The 15,939-nt window shown below is 43.3% G+C and overlaps 2 protein-coding genes and 1 non-coding gene across 4 annotated transcripts in view; 2 read left to right on the top strand and 1 right to left on the bottom strand.

Annotated features, from left to right (window-relative positions):
• The window catches only part of LOC139062675 (sperm-associated antigen 17-like), a 30,710-nt gene extending 22,363 nt beyond the window's left edge, over positions 1–8,347 (top strand). The window contains exons 7-8 of one of the 2 annotated variants that reach the window (XR_011516256.1): positions 1,758–8,001; positions 8,123–8,347. Coding sequence is in view for 1 of the 2 variants with exons in the window: in XM_070544256.1 (XP_070400357.1) it covers positions 1,758–1,946 (189 nt within the window). In the remaining variant the exon portion in view is untranslated. Of the gene's footprint in view, positions 1–1,757 lie in introns of both variants that reach the window. The other variant, XM_070544256.1, reaches the window with a different exon arrangement.
• trnag-gcc (transfer RNA glycine (anticodon GCC)) lies at positions 1,978–2,048 on the top strand. Its single transcript has one exon. It is a non-coding gene; the product is annotated as a tRNA-Gly (tRNA).
• A 2,514-nt stretch (positions 8,348–10,861) lies between the features above and the next one.
• Positions 10,862–12,059, bottom strand: LOC139062740 (piggyBac transposable element-derived protein 4-like). Its single transcript, XM_070544404.1, has 3 exons — positions 11,699–12,059; positions 11,359–11,603; positions 10,862–11,272 (listed from the first exon to the last, which is right to left on the bottom strand). The coding sequence occupies exons 1-3, from the start codon at positions 12,057–12,059 to the stop codon at positions 10,862–10,864; spliced, it is 1,017 nt and encodes a 338-aa protein (XP_070400505.1).
• Positions 12,060–15,939: the final 3,880 nt, after the last annotated feature.

Below are 15,939 nucleotides of genomic sequence, written 5' to 3'. Positions count from 1 at the left end.
GTTTTTCTTATTTTTGAAGTAAGACTTTTCTTCTATGGGTAAAATCAAAAATTTTGACATACTTTTCGTGTTCACCAGATGCAGGGAAAGGTGTGTCCTCATTAGAGCTGAGGAAAATAATCGATGCATCAGGATGCGGACATAAACGATTCTGCATCGTAGAAGAGTACGCCATAATCTATTATAGTGGAATGTAGTTTTGTTTTTTTAATGGCGGCACCAGCGCAGATCCAAATCTGTCAGAGTGAGCGTCCTCCACATTTACCTCCGCCTTAATGTGGTACTGCAGGGCTTAGCGCTGGAGTTGTAACCTGAGACTGAACCGGAACCGAACCAGCCCGACCGGTTCTGTTGGATTTGGGCCGTGAATTATGTTAATTGAGCGGGTTGTCGTGCGGCGCGCTCCGCTCGCTCGATCAGCGGCTGAGAGAGAGACTGTCTGCTCACACAAGAGAGGATCGGAGGACGCTCCTCCATACCGATGCTCCAAACACGCGTTATTATTTTCATAATTTAATTATTATTTCTCCTGGAAGCGCTCAGTCAGACTGCTTGTTGTAATGTAGGGAGATCCGGTCTTGAGGAGGGGGCGGGGTCAATGACGGCGGCTGCAGCGTGATCGTCTCTCTTTTATTTAGGAACACGGAGAAGTTAAAAGGAGAGAGAGATAGACGATAGAAGTTTTTGTTCCACTTTATTATTTTGTGTCATGAAGATAAACTGATGTTAAATTCAGCTTAAAGAGAAACTGGGAGGAAGCTTTGGTGCATTTTAAGTTACAGGAGGTCTGTCTCCTATCTGCTCCTCCAGAGCCAGCATGGACATGAGGGTCACATGGTGAGGGTCACACAGGACAGGTTAGTGGAAAGGTTTGTAGTTAGCTGGTTAGTGAAGGAGATCCATCAGCTGGGTAATTTAATCCTAATCCAGCCTACAGCCTTCTGCTGGGGTTATTATCAGGAAGAATAAAACACACATCTTAAATATTGGAAGTGTAGAATTTGTTTTATGTTTTATTGTTTTCTGCATCAAACAGAACTTGATTCATTCTCCAACATTTCAGAAATGAACCACTGGGTTCAAATAAAATAAACTAAGTCAAACATTTCATTTGGTGTTATTTCTGACACCCTTCAACTGTGGCATAAATATTTGACTCTAGAGCTGCTCAGAGACATTAAACACTCATATATGAACACATTATGTATTTTATTATTACATTATGTGTCCTGTAGGTTTTCAGTACTTTTTTAGATTTTGTGAGTTTTTGCAAAGCGTGTTTTTCTCAGCCTGAGGCGTGGTGTTGAATAAGGAAACAGATGTTTTACTTTGTCAAATCTTCTTAAATGTTTAAATGTTTTGTCCTAACCTGTTGTGAATGGAGAGCTTTTGAGGGATGGCAGGTTGTGTCAATTACGTTTTTGATTAAAAAAATGAAAAGCAATTATCTGACATCTTCTATTTAACGATGAAAACAAATCAATATGAAATAATCGTGATGCATCGGGATATCGAATCGAATTGAATCGTTGACCCAACAATCGTAATCGAATCGAATCGGGGGACAAATGAAGATTCACACCTCAAGTCCTCATAAACCACCAAAATGTCATAGTGGCTTCATAAACTATATATGTATGCGTGTGTGTTCATGTGTGTGTGTGTGTGTGTGTGTGGAGGAAGAGGTGATGACAGTATGAACAAGCACCTCCAACTTCATTTCCTGTGTTTTTTTTTTTTTTTTTTTTTGTGTCCAGGTGGTCCTCACTTTGTCCCAAACACCAGAGGAACCCAAACCGGTCAGCGGTGGTCCCTGGTTAGACCCCCAGCATGCTAGCTGCATGCAGGAGAACTTCCTGCCTCTTCTACACACCGAAGACGAGAGGAACCTGCATTTAACCGACGTCCTGACGTTAGCACAGAAGGAAGAAGACATGAAGGTATAAAATCAGAAGTGTTGCTCCTGCATCACAAGCAGCATTGGTGGTTCAGTGGTAGAATTCTCGCCTGCCACGCGGGAGGCCCGGGTTCGATTCCCGGCCAATGCAGCAACTTCATTTTTCCCCGCCGAAGCTCTTAACACGTGACGTGAATTTTAGTGAGGAGCTCAAAGCCCTGTGTCCTTCTATCAAAGACCTCCTCCTGTTGTTTACAATGACTACGGTGCCTGTCCTGCAACATAAATGCAGTTGGCGTGCCGTTGCTGGTGTGTGTGTGAGACATGAGTGTGTGTGTGTGTGTGTGTGTGTGTGTTTGGGGGGGAGGGGAAACACTCACTCCAAAGAGCACACATTGTGTAAGAGGACGTGGCTTGTTCTGTTGCTTCTACATTTGAATGTGAAGTGAGTTCAAAAAGGCTCCCAGCAGAAGGAGACTACCTATTTAACTCTGAAATGTTTAGACTCGAGACCGTGGAGCTGCTGCAGCTGCAGCTGTTTCTCATACAGCTGACTCAGAGCGTAATACAACTGTGTGTCCAGCAGAGGGAGCTCAAATCAAGGTCAAAAGCAGCAAACACACTTGACTGCTGCAGATTCTCTATTTACACAAATACAGACTGTCTAGTCATTAGATGTATTGCTGTAACACTACACGAGTATTTTTGGTGTTCAGATCAGGATTATACATCTGTGCTGTCGCTCTGTCCACACAAGGTTGTTCATTATTTAGTCCGGCCTGTTCTTGTTCTCTGTTTTAGATGTTGATGGAGACATCTGGAGGTAGAAAGAATCAGAAGAAGTCTGAGCAGCTTGTTTGTATGTTTCGTGTGTGGTTGTCATTCACACGCGTTTATCTCGTAGGCGGATGATGGTTTCAGTCCAGCTGAAGTGGAAGTGTCCATGATGAGGTTTTCTCCAGTTTTGGACTTAACTCAGCCCAAAGCTCAGTGGAGGAACAGCACCACCTGTTGGATGACAGGCAAACAGCAGCTGCAGCACTTCTGTACAGATGGTCAGAAAACCTTTTTAATAGGTTTGAATAAAAACCTAAAACGCAGATCAGGCCTCGCCTCTGTCAGTGTGCCCCAGGGCAGCTGTGGCTACATCGTAGCTCATCCCCACCAGTGTATGAAAGTGTATATGAATGAGTGAATGACTGATTGTGTTATGAAGTTCCTCGAGGGGTTGAAGAACCCTAAAAAAGTGCCATACAGGCCATTTACTATTTACTTATGATGGCGTAATAACAGCTGTCACACTTTTATCACGTTATAACAACACATGTTGGTGTAGTAACAGCTATCAAACATTTATTACAGTGTTTTAACTACTCATAATGGTGTGGTAGCAGCTGTTACACTTTTATTACAGCATTGTAAGAACTCATGATGGTGTAGTAACATCTTTCACACATTCATTAGAATGGTATAACTATTTATGATGGTGTCATAGCAGCTGTCACACTTATCACATTATAACTACTCATGATGGTGTGGTAGCAGCTGTACCTCTTTTATTACAATGGTATAACTACTCATGATTGTGTCATAACAGCTGTCACACTTTTATTACAGTATTACAACTACTCATGATGGTGTAGTAACATCTCACACATTCATTACAATGGTATAACTACTCATGATGGTGTCATAACAGCTGTCACACTTTTACTACATTATAACTACTCATGATGGTGTGGTAGCAGCTGTCACACCTTTATTACAATGGTATAACTACTCATGATGGTGTCATAACAGCTGTCACACTTTTATCACATAACTACTCATGATGGTGTCATAACAGCTGTCACACTTTTATTACAGTATTATACAACTCATGATGGTGTAGTAACATCTTTCACACATTCATTACAATGGTATATCTATTTATGATGGTGTCATAGCAGCTGTCACACATTTATCACATAACTACTCATGATGGTGTGGTAGCAGCTGTCACACTTTTTTTTACAATGGTATAACTACTCATGATGGTGTCATAACAGCTGTCACACTTTTATTACAGTATTATAACAACTCATGATGGTGTAGTAACATCTTTCACACATTCATTACAATGGTATAACTATTTATGATGGTGTCATAGCAGCTGTCACACTTATCACATTATAACTACTCATGATGGTGTGGTAGCAGCTGTACCTCTTTTATTACAATGGTATAACTACTCATGATGGTGTCATAACAGCTGTCACACTTTTATAACAGTATTACAACTACTCATGATGGTGTAGTAACATCTTTCACACATTCATTACAATGGTATAACTACTCATGATGGTGTCATAACAGCTGTCACACTTTTATTACAGTATTATAACAACTCATGATGGTGTAGTAACATCTTTCACACATTCATTACAATGGTATAACTATTTATGATGGTGTCATAGCAGCTGTCACACTTATCACATTATAGCTACTCATGATGGTGTGGTAGCAGCTGTACCTCTTTTCTTACAATGGTATAACTACTCATGATGGTGCCATAACAGCTGTCACACATTTATTACAGTATTACAACTACTCATGATGGTGTAGTAACATCTTTCACACATTCATTACAATGGTATAACTACTCATGATGGTGTCATAACAGCTGTCACACTTTTACTACATTATAACTACTCATGATGGTGTGGTAGCAGCTGTCACACCTTTATTACAATGGTATAACTACTCATGATGGTGTCATAACAGCTGTCACACTTTTATTACAATGGTATAACTACTCATGATGGTGTCATAACAGCTGTCACACTTTTATCACATAACTACTCATGATGGTGTCATAACAGCTGTCACACATTTATTACAGTAGTATAACTACTCATGATGGTGTAGTAACAGCTGTCACACTTTATTACAACAATATAATTACTCATGATGGTGTAGTAACAGCTGTCACACTTTTATTACAGCATTATAACTACTCATTGTAAAGAATGGGTCGTTTACACCTTAAGAACCATAAAATGTGAGATTCCATAGAAATATGAAATATAAATCTGATGGATCTTTGAATATTTTAACCAGAAGATCAGAACTTTTTATTGCAGGGATTAAGCGACACTTCGTACTAACTCCAAGGAAAGAGAGTCAGGTTTAAAATAGTTAAGAAATTTATTTCTACACAATTTAAACAAGACTAACTTAAACACTGTGTACTGATGGACTATGGTGGAGTGAGACATGATGAATGATGATGATGGTGTGTGTGTTATTCAGAACCAGCGGATCCGGAGAAGCATTTAGTTCTGAGTGGGAGTGAGTGTTTCGCTCTAAACTTTAGTAGGAGATTTATATTACACATGAGACACCATCTGTCGGTCTACGTTCCCAGGGAAAGCCTCCGTTAGATCCAGAAAGGCCCATACTCTGTTGCACATGGACTGGGTTGTCAATTTAAGAACAAACAAACTGAAACTTCAGTGCAGGCTTGTGAAGCTGGAGAAGTCACTCCAACAATTAGTTGTTTCCATGTCTGATCCCTCCACAGACATGGACAACAGGAGATTTTTCACAAAAGAATCATAAAGTAAGTTAAAAAAAATCTCACCGGACAGGTTTAGTGGAGTTAACTGGCTAGTCGGTGTTATTAACAGCTAGGCTCTCTGGCTGTTCTATTTTTTATTTATTTTTTTGCAGTAGAAAGGTTTTATTGTTCTCATTTCAGGTCATTTTAACATTTATTCATGTCTTTTTTTATTTTAGAAAAATAGGCCTGACAAGTACATTTCAAAACAATGTGAATTTTCTCAAGTTTTACCCCAAGAACAAACCCCAGACTGCCAACCCTGAAAAGGACAAGAAGACAAAACGAAAAACAAATAAACAAAAAACAATAAAAGTAAGAATTAAAAAAGGATTGGGGGGCTACTCAGAAACAATAGTGGATTTCTCGAAAAATGTCAAAAAAGGTTGCCAAGCTTTATAGAATTTGTTTACAGAACCACGGACGGTGTATCTGATTTTTCTAGATCCATGCATAACGTAGTATCTCTTATCCAGTGGGCATGAGAGGGAGGAAATGAGTCCCTCCACTTCAGCAAAACAGTTCTAGCCAGTAAAGTCAAAAAGGATAGGATTCTTAGTTTGGAATGTGGTAAGGTCAGATCTGGGGCTACACCAAATATAGCAGAGACAGGGTTTGGCTCCACCTGACACTGCAGAACTTCAGATATTGTACCGAAAACTGATCTCCAAAAGTTAGCCAGGGAGGGGCACAACCAATACATATGTAATAAAGAGCCAGGAGCACCCCTACATTTTTCGCAAGTTGGGTCTATGATTGGGTATATACGTGCCAATTTTGCCTTAGACAGGTGCACACGGTGGACCACCTTCAATTGCACTAGTGCATGCCGAGCACATATAGATGAGGAGTGCACCTGGTCCAGCATAGATGCCCACACCTCATCCGAGATTGTAAAATTGAGGTCCTGCTCCTAGGCAGTTTTAATAGCCACTAATGAAGGACAACATGGTTTAGTGATAGTTATAAAGCTTAAACATTACTCCTCCCACTGTGGGGTTTACCAATAAAAACTCATCCAATGGGTTCTCTAGGGGTTTATTTGGAAATTGGGGCGTCATACTCTGCACGTAATGCCTTACCTGCAAGAACCTGAAGAATTGAGTGGACGCAATCCCAAATTTTGTTGTCAGCTGGGCGGAACTAGAAAAGAGATTATCAGAATATAAGTCTGTGAAGAGTTTTAGACCTTTTTTATGCCAAAAAAGAAAGGCAACGTCAGCCGTTGATGGAGAGAATAAGTGGTTAGCTGCAATTGGACTTAAAAGTGAAAAAGCCTGTAGATCCAGAGTTTTTCTGAATTGAGACCAGATTTTCAGGGACTGCTGAACCACCAGGCTCCCGGAAGCGATAGAGCAGGAAAGTGGAAGTGGCGCACCTAGGAGTGCAGAAAGATACTGTTGCACCAACCGCTTGGGTCTCCATGGTGACCCAGATTGGAGATGAAGATTCAAGATGAAAGTGCCTGCAGTACAGCATACTCCTAATGTTTGCAGCCCAGTAGTAGTTCTGGAAATTGGGTAAGGCCATTCCCCCCACTATTTGATCGCTTGATCAAATAGTGTGTTGTGAATATTGGGCAACGAAAAATTTGTAAGCTTTTACTTACTTTTTGGATTCTTCAGTAAAATTCGTAAATATGGAAATATTTACCGATTTTATTACGTAATTAGGATATCCGGAGATATCCTCGGGGCACCACCCCTTTAACGGGAACAATGAATCCACACCTCTTATCAATCTTGTCTAAACTTTCTGTGAAATCGTAATGAGCTGCAGTTAATTTATATCAACACAAACAAATCACCTGAGACAAAATCTTAATTGGCAATGGCCTTTATTAACTAATATATTCACTTAAGCTCCTTCTAAAGTAGCCAATCAACATCAACCAACTTATTTTATCAAATGAATAACAAGTAATTAAACAATGGAACGATAATGTGAAATACTGGCTGTGTCTCAATTCAGGGTCTGCATCCTACGTCGGCCGGATTCGTCGGCCGGTTACGTCACAGCGCCGTGACTAGGCCTGTCCCAATTCGAAGACTCCTTCAAATGCGGTCGACGAATGTGGCCTTCTTTTCGCCTGAATGAAGGATGGGTCCGGTGTATCCTTCAATAGGTAGCATTTCCCAAGATGCCTTGCGGGCCGGCCAGCAGAAAAACTTAAAAACAATGGCGGACAGTGAAGCGGGAGCTGTTGGAGAGGATTGTGCATATAAATGTAAGTATAAACTTGAAAACTGTTAGGTTAAGGGCTTTTGGTGATACATGAACGTTATTTTAGTTAGAAATGTAACAGTAAAAGTGCTTATATTGCGGTCTCGGCTCGTATGTTCGGCCGCGCTCGGTGTCGTACTTCTCCCGCTGCGTTTTCCCCCCTGATTTTAATAGAAGTTTGTATTTTAGGAACAAAAGAGAAAACCAGGGACTTTATTAAGCTTAGGGCGAAGATGGACCACATGATCACCGGAGCAAAGTATTCGGCGGCTGTGGCATGGAGGTACAATAACATCTCATATTTTAAAAACTCGTTTGAGTTTATTTTTTTCTGCGAAAACATGAAAGGAATAACCCGTTGTCCTCTTTTCTCTTCCTGTTTCTTTTCTTACATGTTTGTTAAGACTATTCTGGAGAAAATGGGCATCCAGGAGAAGGTGACAGCGATGACCAGCTTCTGGAGCTGATCAGGGAGGACATGAGGCTGCAGAGGGAGGCAGAGCAGCAGAGGGCCCAGGAGAGAAGGGAGAATTTTGACAGCTTTTTACTTTGCTAGAAAAAAATGGTTAATAAAGATTAAACATGTACATATAAAAGAAATATCTAAATAAAATCAGTTCTGCATTAAACTCTTGAATTTTATTTTTGTTTACAAATGAGAATTGTTTACTAGAGGGTATCCCGCTGGGTCTTGAAAAGTCTTAAAAGGTGATAAATCGGTTTTGGTCAAGTTAAGACCCTTAGAAAGTATTAAAAACTATTATCACATCTTTGCTCAGGCTCAGCTTGTCGAAAGTATTTTCTCTGAATGAGCTCTCCAACAGTCAAGGAAATGATTAAAAAGCTAAATAAAATGTCGAGCTCCATCGTTTAAAGTTCCTTCTCCCTGCTCAGCGGTTCCACGGTTGCTAGGCGACGGAACGTTCGCCGAGGGAGTTCATGAAGGCTAGGCCTGTCCAAATTCACAGCCGTTAACATCCGGTCTACCCGGCCGACGGAGGACGCAGCCCGGGTGGGCTGGGTCCTTCGAAGGATGCAGACCCTGAATTGAGACACAGCCACTAATCTGATAGGTGGGGTAACAAAATGGAGGTAGTTGAAACAAAATGGCTGACTCCTGGGATCCAAGCACTTGTGGAATGCGTGCGTGTGTGTGTGTGTGTGTGGGTGCGTGCGTGTGTGTTTGTGTGTGTGTGTGTGTGTGTGCTTCAGCCTGTCCTCTCAAGTACAGACACACTCCCACACTGAGAACCGATGTGGGAGGGGTGGGATGCGTGTGTGTGTGACTTTTCTTCTCAAATACAGACACACAGTGGGCTTAGCTTTCACCTTAACTCAATCACAGTAAAACTTAAACCAAACTTAAAACCACTTCACAAAGATCAATAAACAAGCAAAAGATCACTCAAAGGCAAATTAAATATCTAAATATTTGTTAATGCTGTGACCACAGCTTAACAACTTAGATATTACAATAAAAGGAAGGATCTTACTTTGAGATGATTCCGATGACGTATTTGGTACGGAAGATAGAAAGACCGTTTTTCTATTTTGAAGCAGATCACACGGTTGAACGCTTATTCTAAACTATAAGAGAACGGGAAGAGAAAGAGAGAGAGAAAAACTTTGAACGAGCGAACAGCGAGGCGTCCCTCAGTGTTCAATCGGCGTTCGTCCGTTGCTTTTCAGCGGCTCTCCTCCACACGCTGTCCGGTGTTCCGTCCACTTCAGCAGCTAGGCCTCGTGCACATGCTGTCCGGAGCGATAGCAACCGAGTGCGTCTTCACGCCAGTTGAACTCTGGACAAAAGACAAAGTTTCTCTCTGCGCTTCAGCCCTTAAGCACACTCATGCGGGCGGGACCCTGGGAGTTCAGAGGGTCCAGTTTCGCTTTGGTGATGTCATCACGCTGCTTCCGGGTGCAAAGAATCATGGGACCTGAAGTCTCTTTTGGCGCTTTCTTTTTTTCTCTTTTTATCTGCTTTTCAATGAGTGCAGATGACAGTTTTTGGAGAAATTACTGCGTAGCAATTTTCTCCTGAGGGTTGAACCTCAACTCTCCCCCTTTTGGTTTCGGGGATCGCGCCAAAGCTCGATCGTCGGAAGCACAGATGGGTTCTTCCCTCCGGAACGTTGGTCGACTTGATCGTTGGAAGCACAGATGGGTTCGTCCCTCAGGAACGTTGGTCGACTTGGACGCCTTTGGTCTTTGTCTTTGGTCTTTGTCTTGGATCCTGGTCAGGTACAAAACAAAAGAGGATAGGAAATGGGATAGTCCCCACACGCATAACGAGGAGGAGCCACCCACGCAGGTGGTACGCAATGATGTTGTCGTCCATGCGAGAGGTAGTAGTGTGGAAGGAGGGAGGCCGGCGGGCGGTTGATTCCATGAGGGGACAAACGGGGCAAGGGTCAGGCAGTCCACAGTCCATGGGGACCAAAAGGGACAAGGATCAGGCAGTCCACTGTCCATGGGGACAAGGGGGCAGGGATCAGACAGTCCACAGTCCATGGGGACAAGGGGACAGGGATCAGGCAGTCCACAGTCCATGGGCTTAACCCTTACCCAACGTTTAAATTTTCTAACGTTAAAGTCATTAGAGCACAAAAAAATGCACTTAGAAAGCTTCCTTTAGAAATATTATATAATATTTCATAAGTCCCAATTTTTTTACATGAATTTCATCCTTGGCTTCAGCCCTAACAAAATATAATAAAATATGTGTGTGTTTCTCAGATTTAACCCCTTCATTGCCAGGTTTATTAGCAAAACCCGAAGTTTGAAAACTGTACAAAAAATGAAAAAATCAAATCATTTTTTGTGTGTTATGTCCAGATTAACTTTTTTGTGGGTAAGTTGTCACAGCCTTGGAGTGTCACAAATAGGCATAAAAATATTTTTTGCTCACTTTGTAGTTTTTGTGTAATGTCATATTTTCTAAAATACTCACGTTAAAGTCATTAGAGCACAAAAAAATGCACTTACAAAGATGACCAGTTGAACACTTTATTAAAGCACACGAACAAAGAAAAAGTGTGTGTGTGTGTGTGTGTGTGTGTGTGTGTGTGTGTGTGTGTGTGTGTGTGTGTGTGTGTGTGTGTGTGTGTGAGAGAGAGAGTGAGAGAAACACAGAGGGGAGTGAGCTAACAGCTGCAGGCTGAGCACACAACTGTTGAGTGCTCCTTGCACACAGCCTGTCCACATGCATGGCAAAAGCGTGCATGCACGCTCCTCTTCCCTCTGCAAAGGTGGCATCTTTTCTTTGTCTGCTCCTGGGCTGGACCTGGCTCCACTTGCTGCTGCACCTCCAACAGAGCTGCAGCGCTGCTGGACCGCGGCAAGCGAGTGCGCCTCGCCTGGGCTGGTCTCACCATGGAGGTCCCAAGCTCCTGCAAGAACAGCCTTCGACGGATGCTCCTCTTCTGTTGGTTCCAGGCCGGTTCCACAGACAGCCACAGGACCAGGGCATTGTAGGCGCTCACATCTAACATGTTGCAGAAGAGCGACATGGGCCAACGTCTGGTCTTGCGGCGGCAGCTGTATGTTGCAACGAGCTGGAATAAAAATAAATGAATAAATAAATTACATATGCAATTAGGTTGGTGAATTATAATAAAACAAAATAAAATAAATAAATTACCTTGTCCAAGTTGTCAACTGCCCCTTTGCAGCGGTTGTAATCGATGATTACGGTCGGCTTCTGCTGCGGTCCCTCCTGGATCTGAACCTGATGGTGTTTGGTGCTGAGGAGCAGAACGTTCCGCCTGCGCTTTGGAATGTAGCTCACCGCGGTGGCGGTGGAGGTGAAGCCGAACAGGGAGGACAGAACCGCTCTGCTTTTCATCTGGAGCAGCTGTGGGGGCAACTCTGGCTTGTTGCGCCTAACTGTTCCCACAAGACAGATTTTTTTTTTAGCAGCTCCTCTCCAAGAACCAGCGAGGTGAAAAAATTGTCCGTGGTGACAGTGCGGCCGCTCAGACCCTCCGTGAGTTCCAGCACCACCCGCTTCCCTTGCCCCCTTTCTGCCGGGGCGTCTCGAGTCGTCTTGCCCAGATAGGGAATAATCCCCCAGGCATAAGAAGTGGCCACATCGCACACCACCCACAGCTTGATGCCATATTTTGCCGGTTTTGAGGGCATGTACTGCTTGAAGTTGCAGCGACCTCTGAATCCGACGAGCTGTTCATCAACGCAAACATCTTCACCGGGGTTGTAGGCGAGAGGGAGCCGGGCCGCCCAGAGGTCCCACACTTCCCGCAGGGGAGCGAGCTTGTCCTGCTGCACCAACCGGCGGGCTGCCCTGGTCAAGCGGTCATCAAAGCGCAATGTTGCAGTCAGCATGTGGAACCTTCCCAAACTCATCGTGGCTCTGAATATCGGCCTCCCCGTTTCCTCCCCCCAGAGGCTGGCAGATGATTCCCCACGGGAACGGTGCACACCAGCGAGGATGAGCAACCCAAACAATGCCCGGAGTTCCACGCGGTCAACGTCTGTCCAATCGTCATATTTTCTTCTTCCCTCTATATTGGTGTATTTTATTATTACATCTAGGATTGTTGTAGTTAAAAAAAAAATCGAAGCTGTCCTCAATAGTTTGGATGTAGCTGACAGCGAGGCGGGTGATCCCACAATGGCGGACGTCTGGAGCCCGAAAGGGGATCCTGGTGTCGGGTGTCGGGGACCAGGCGATCCCGCTCTTTGATTGCCACAAAGGATGGTCCCATCTCTCCTCTGCAGCAACCACCTCCTCATCTGAACCTTCTTCCATTTCTTCCCCTGAATCAGGCCCTGGGGTAAAGGCCTGATCTTCAGCCTCTTCATCCGAACAAGAGCTGTCATCCGTGGATGAGGATGAGGCTGACTCTCCCTCTTCCTCAAGCTGCTGAAACACCTCCAGGGCTTCATTCACATTGAATCTTCTTCTCATGGTTGCGGTTCAAAGAAATGAATCCTGATCTGAGTCTCATATATGTACTTTTAGTCAATTGGTGCACCTGTGTAAGCTGCCCCTACTGAATGTAAACAAAATTCGATTCTGCAGGAATTTGTTTTGAAAAACAAATGTATGCCTTTGAAGTTTTTCAGCCTTCATCTTAGCTTTCATCCATGCAAATGCTTTGTACTTATTGAAATAACATTTTGCAAAAGTAAAATTGTGAATGAGTATCTGAAATTTAGCAGAAAATCCTTTGATTTTTGATATATAGCATGCCTTTGATGAATATTCATGAAGTCAACAGAGTGTGAGAACCTGTGCCCCCCCCCCCTACACTCCCATGGCCCACACCTGCTCAACCACTCCAGATAATGATCACAGATCTGTCCTTTGAAGATCTGTAAAGTGCTTTGATACCTACATACACGCATGCCTGAACAATCACACACAAAGGAACACATGTCAAAATGCTATTTTGCAGAATAAGCTAATTTTGTACATTCAGTCAGGCTTATTTTTTGAAAGAACACTGAAAAAGCACAATTACCAAAAATTCAGAACACACACATGCAAACTATTGTATGGCATCTCTAAATAACACACAAACCATTTTTTTGCAAAATATGTATTATAATGGGCAGTCAGAGGTAAAGAAATACAGCTAAATCATTCAGTTGAAATGCTGGGTCAGCCATTGCCCTGCTATATATGGAGAAAGTATGCCATGTAGTGAAAAACAGTAAAAACTGCTTCTTACATTTGTGATGAGACTGTAAACACGGGCACAATCATAATTTTTTAAAATTATGCCAATATTTATGCTAATTAAAAATATATGATTTACATGAAAGTCAATGGCACAAAAAAATGCTTCAATGTGCTTAACTGTACAAAATGATTTCCACGTTTTAATAAAGTAGGTTGAATATTTTTTCAAACTTTTTTTTGTAATTCCTTCCAAAATACACATCCTCCATAAAAATTAGATAAATTGCATTAACATAGCCAAAGTTATTCACAAAAATACACGTGTCAGCACAAAAAAATGCTCTAATGTGAGGTAAGGGTTAACAGGGGCATCCGTGAGGGATAAAAGGGCATATCTCCGCCGGCCATACAGTTCAGTTCATGGGCACGCGGTTCATGTACGAGAGTCCATGGTTCGCAAGCGCGCATTGGCCTATGTGGTCCCAAGATTCCCCCCCCCCCCCCCCCCCCCCCCCTTTGGTCCAAAGGGTGGATTAGGACAGTCTTTGGGCTAAAACAAGGACCATAAAACTAAGAGGTACTACATTGTGCTGGGCGGCTGACAGATTCACTGACAGACTGAGCTGGGCCTTCACATAACCACTAGCTAAAATGTGACCAAGTAAGAAACAAAAATATAGAAAACCCAAAAAAAAAAAACATATCATAACATCCAAGAAAACTCATAGCAACCCTGAGGTATCATAAAATACATTCTTAGGTAATACATTCAGTGTGTAGCTTATAAAGAATGTGACATAATGCAACAGTCAGATAAAAACGTGAGGTAGACTAAGTGAAACTACTCATAGGGTTACAGAATAACAAAAAAATGTTGCTCACCCCCTTTAGACCGATGTGGTACACTCACACTTGGACTCTCTTCGAACGCAGTCACGAGGCACACCGTAGGTGAGCAGGTGCATCTTATCCTGGAGTTTATTAACACGCTTGTAGGCGGAATAAGCTATCACGGCCGTGAGGAGCCATCCCAGCCCCAGGGCGACCAATGTGCAGATTAAGGTGGTATAATCTGTGTCTATAGAGCGTTTTGGGTATCTAGTTCTAAGGTGGAAATGCCTACCGTCCTTTCAAATACCAACGTTTAGCATAGACTTAAGCCTATACATGTGAGGTGTCTCAACTATGGGAACATTTAACAGGAAACCAAGTTCTAATTTTCTGCATCAACGTGAATGGGAATTGCACTGTCTAGGCTGTACACTGGGTGGATTTGTGAAGTGTGTACAGTAGAGGGAGTAGCAGCTGTCAAAATATCTTTGAGCAGATCCAGTGGTACCAAGTACGTGGGAATGCGACCTTCAACCAGGCTGTCCAGAGTGGAACTTATTTCCCTGAGCAGGTCCTGCATCAAATCTCTCACCACTCGTGTGTACACAATATTGTGATGTATGGTTTCCGACAAAGTCTTGATTGCATGTAGAGATTCATTAATCAGAGCAGAGTGTAGGTTGACAGTTACAAACGTACCCTGTAAGGTTTTAGTAAGTACATCCTGTTTGCGGTCTAGGAGGAGGAGTTTCCCCTGGATCTCTGGCATCTCGTCCTGGAGTTCGGCAATGTGTCATTGGACAGTCTTAATACTAATTGTGTTAGCCGCCAAAAGTCCAACTGAAAAGAGGGATCCCACCGCGGACACTGCAGCGATGAGTCCACCTAGAAACCTTTTTGGGCGGTTATTTCCGCTGAGGTCGTCCTCGGTGACTATGAATTTTTGAAGTTGTGCCAACATGTAAGTAGTGGTGCACTTGGCATGTTGAACAGTACCAATAATGGATTTGTGAGGAGGGGGGACTGGTATCACATGCTTGTGATAGACGTCCCACGGGTCCAAACGGACAACGATACGTTGTGTATGTATGCGGCAGTGTGTGATCAACAATCCGGGTTTGTCTTGGAGGACCATCCCAGTTGAATGATAGCTGATGGAGTTGCTGCCGTTGATCCATAGAGGATGCAGAAGATCCAGAGGAACTCCATCCTGTAATGGAGAGACTCGTGGTTAGCTAAAAGAATGGCCGGGGGGGGGGGGGGGGGGCTGGGCTTGTTCTTTGTCGGTTAGTACATGTTAGTGGGTTAGACGTGCACTTCCCCCCCCTTTCCAATTCCATGCATAGAACTATGTGGAGACTACGTCTACCTCCTGTGGGGAGTCTGGTCTCTGTACCCGCGGGGATGGTTTGACATAGGGTTTGATTTGGTTCGCATGCACCCATTTGTAGACAGGCTCCTGTCTTGCTTTGGTGATGCGTAACCTGTATGCAACTGGAGAGAGTTTTGCCACGATCTCAAATGGTCCCGACCAGCATGACAGAAACTTCTTAGCTCTGCCCGCCGGTTGGGCGAACCGGAAGTAGAATGCCTTGTCACCCACCTCATATTCGCGGCTGGTTGTCTTTTGGTCGTAGTAGGCTTTAGCGCCTTCTACGTTGGACTCCAGTTACTTCTGAGCGTGCGCAAACAGAGCTCTGAGGTGTGTTTTCAAGTCTGCCACATACTGATGAGCGGTATAGGCTG

Source organism: Nothobranchius furzeri, chromosome 14, assembly GCF_043380555.1.
Source record: "Nothobranchius furzeri strain GRZ-AD chromosome 14, NfurGRZ-RIMD1, whole genome shotgun sequence".
In the NCBI taxonomy this organism is placed as follows: domain Eukaryota; kingdom Metazoa; phylum Chordata; class Actinopteri; order Cyprinodontiformes; family Nothobranchiidae; genus Nothobranchius; species Nothobranchius furzeri.
The sequence above is the reverse complement of the archived record's forward strand: the minus strand, read 5'-3'. Positions and strand labels throughout refer to the sequence as shown.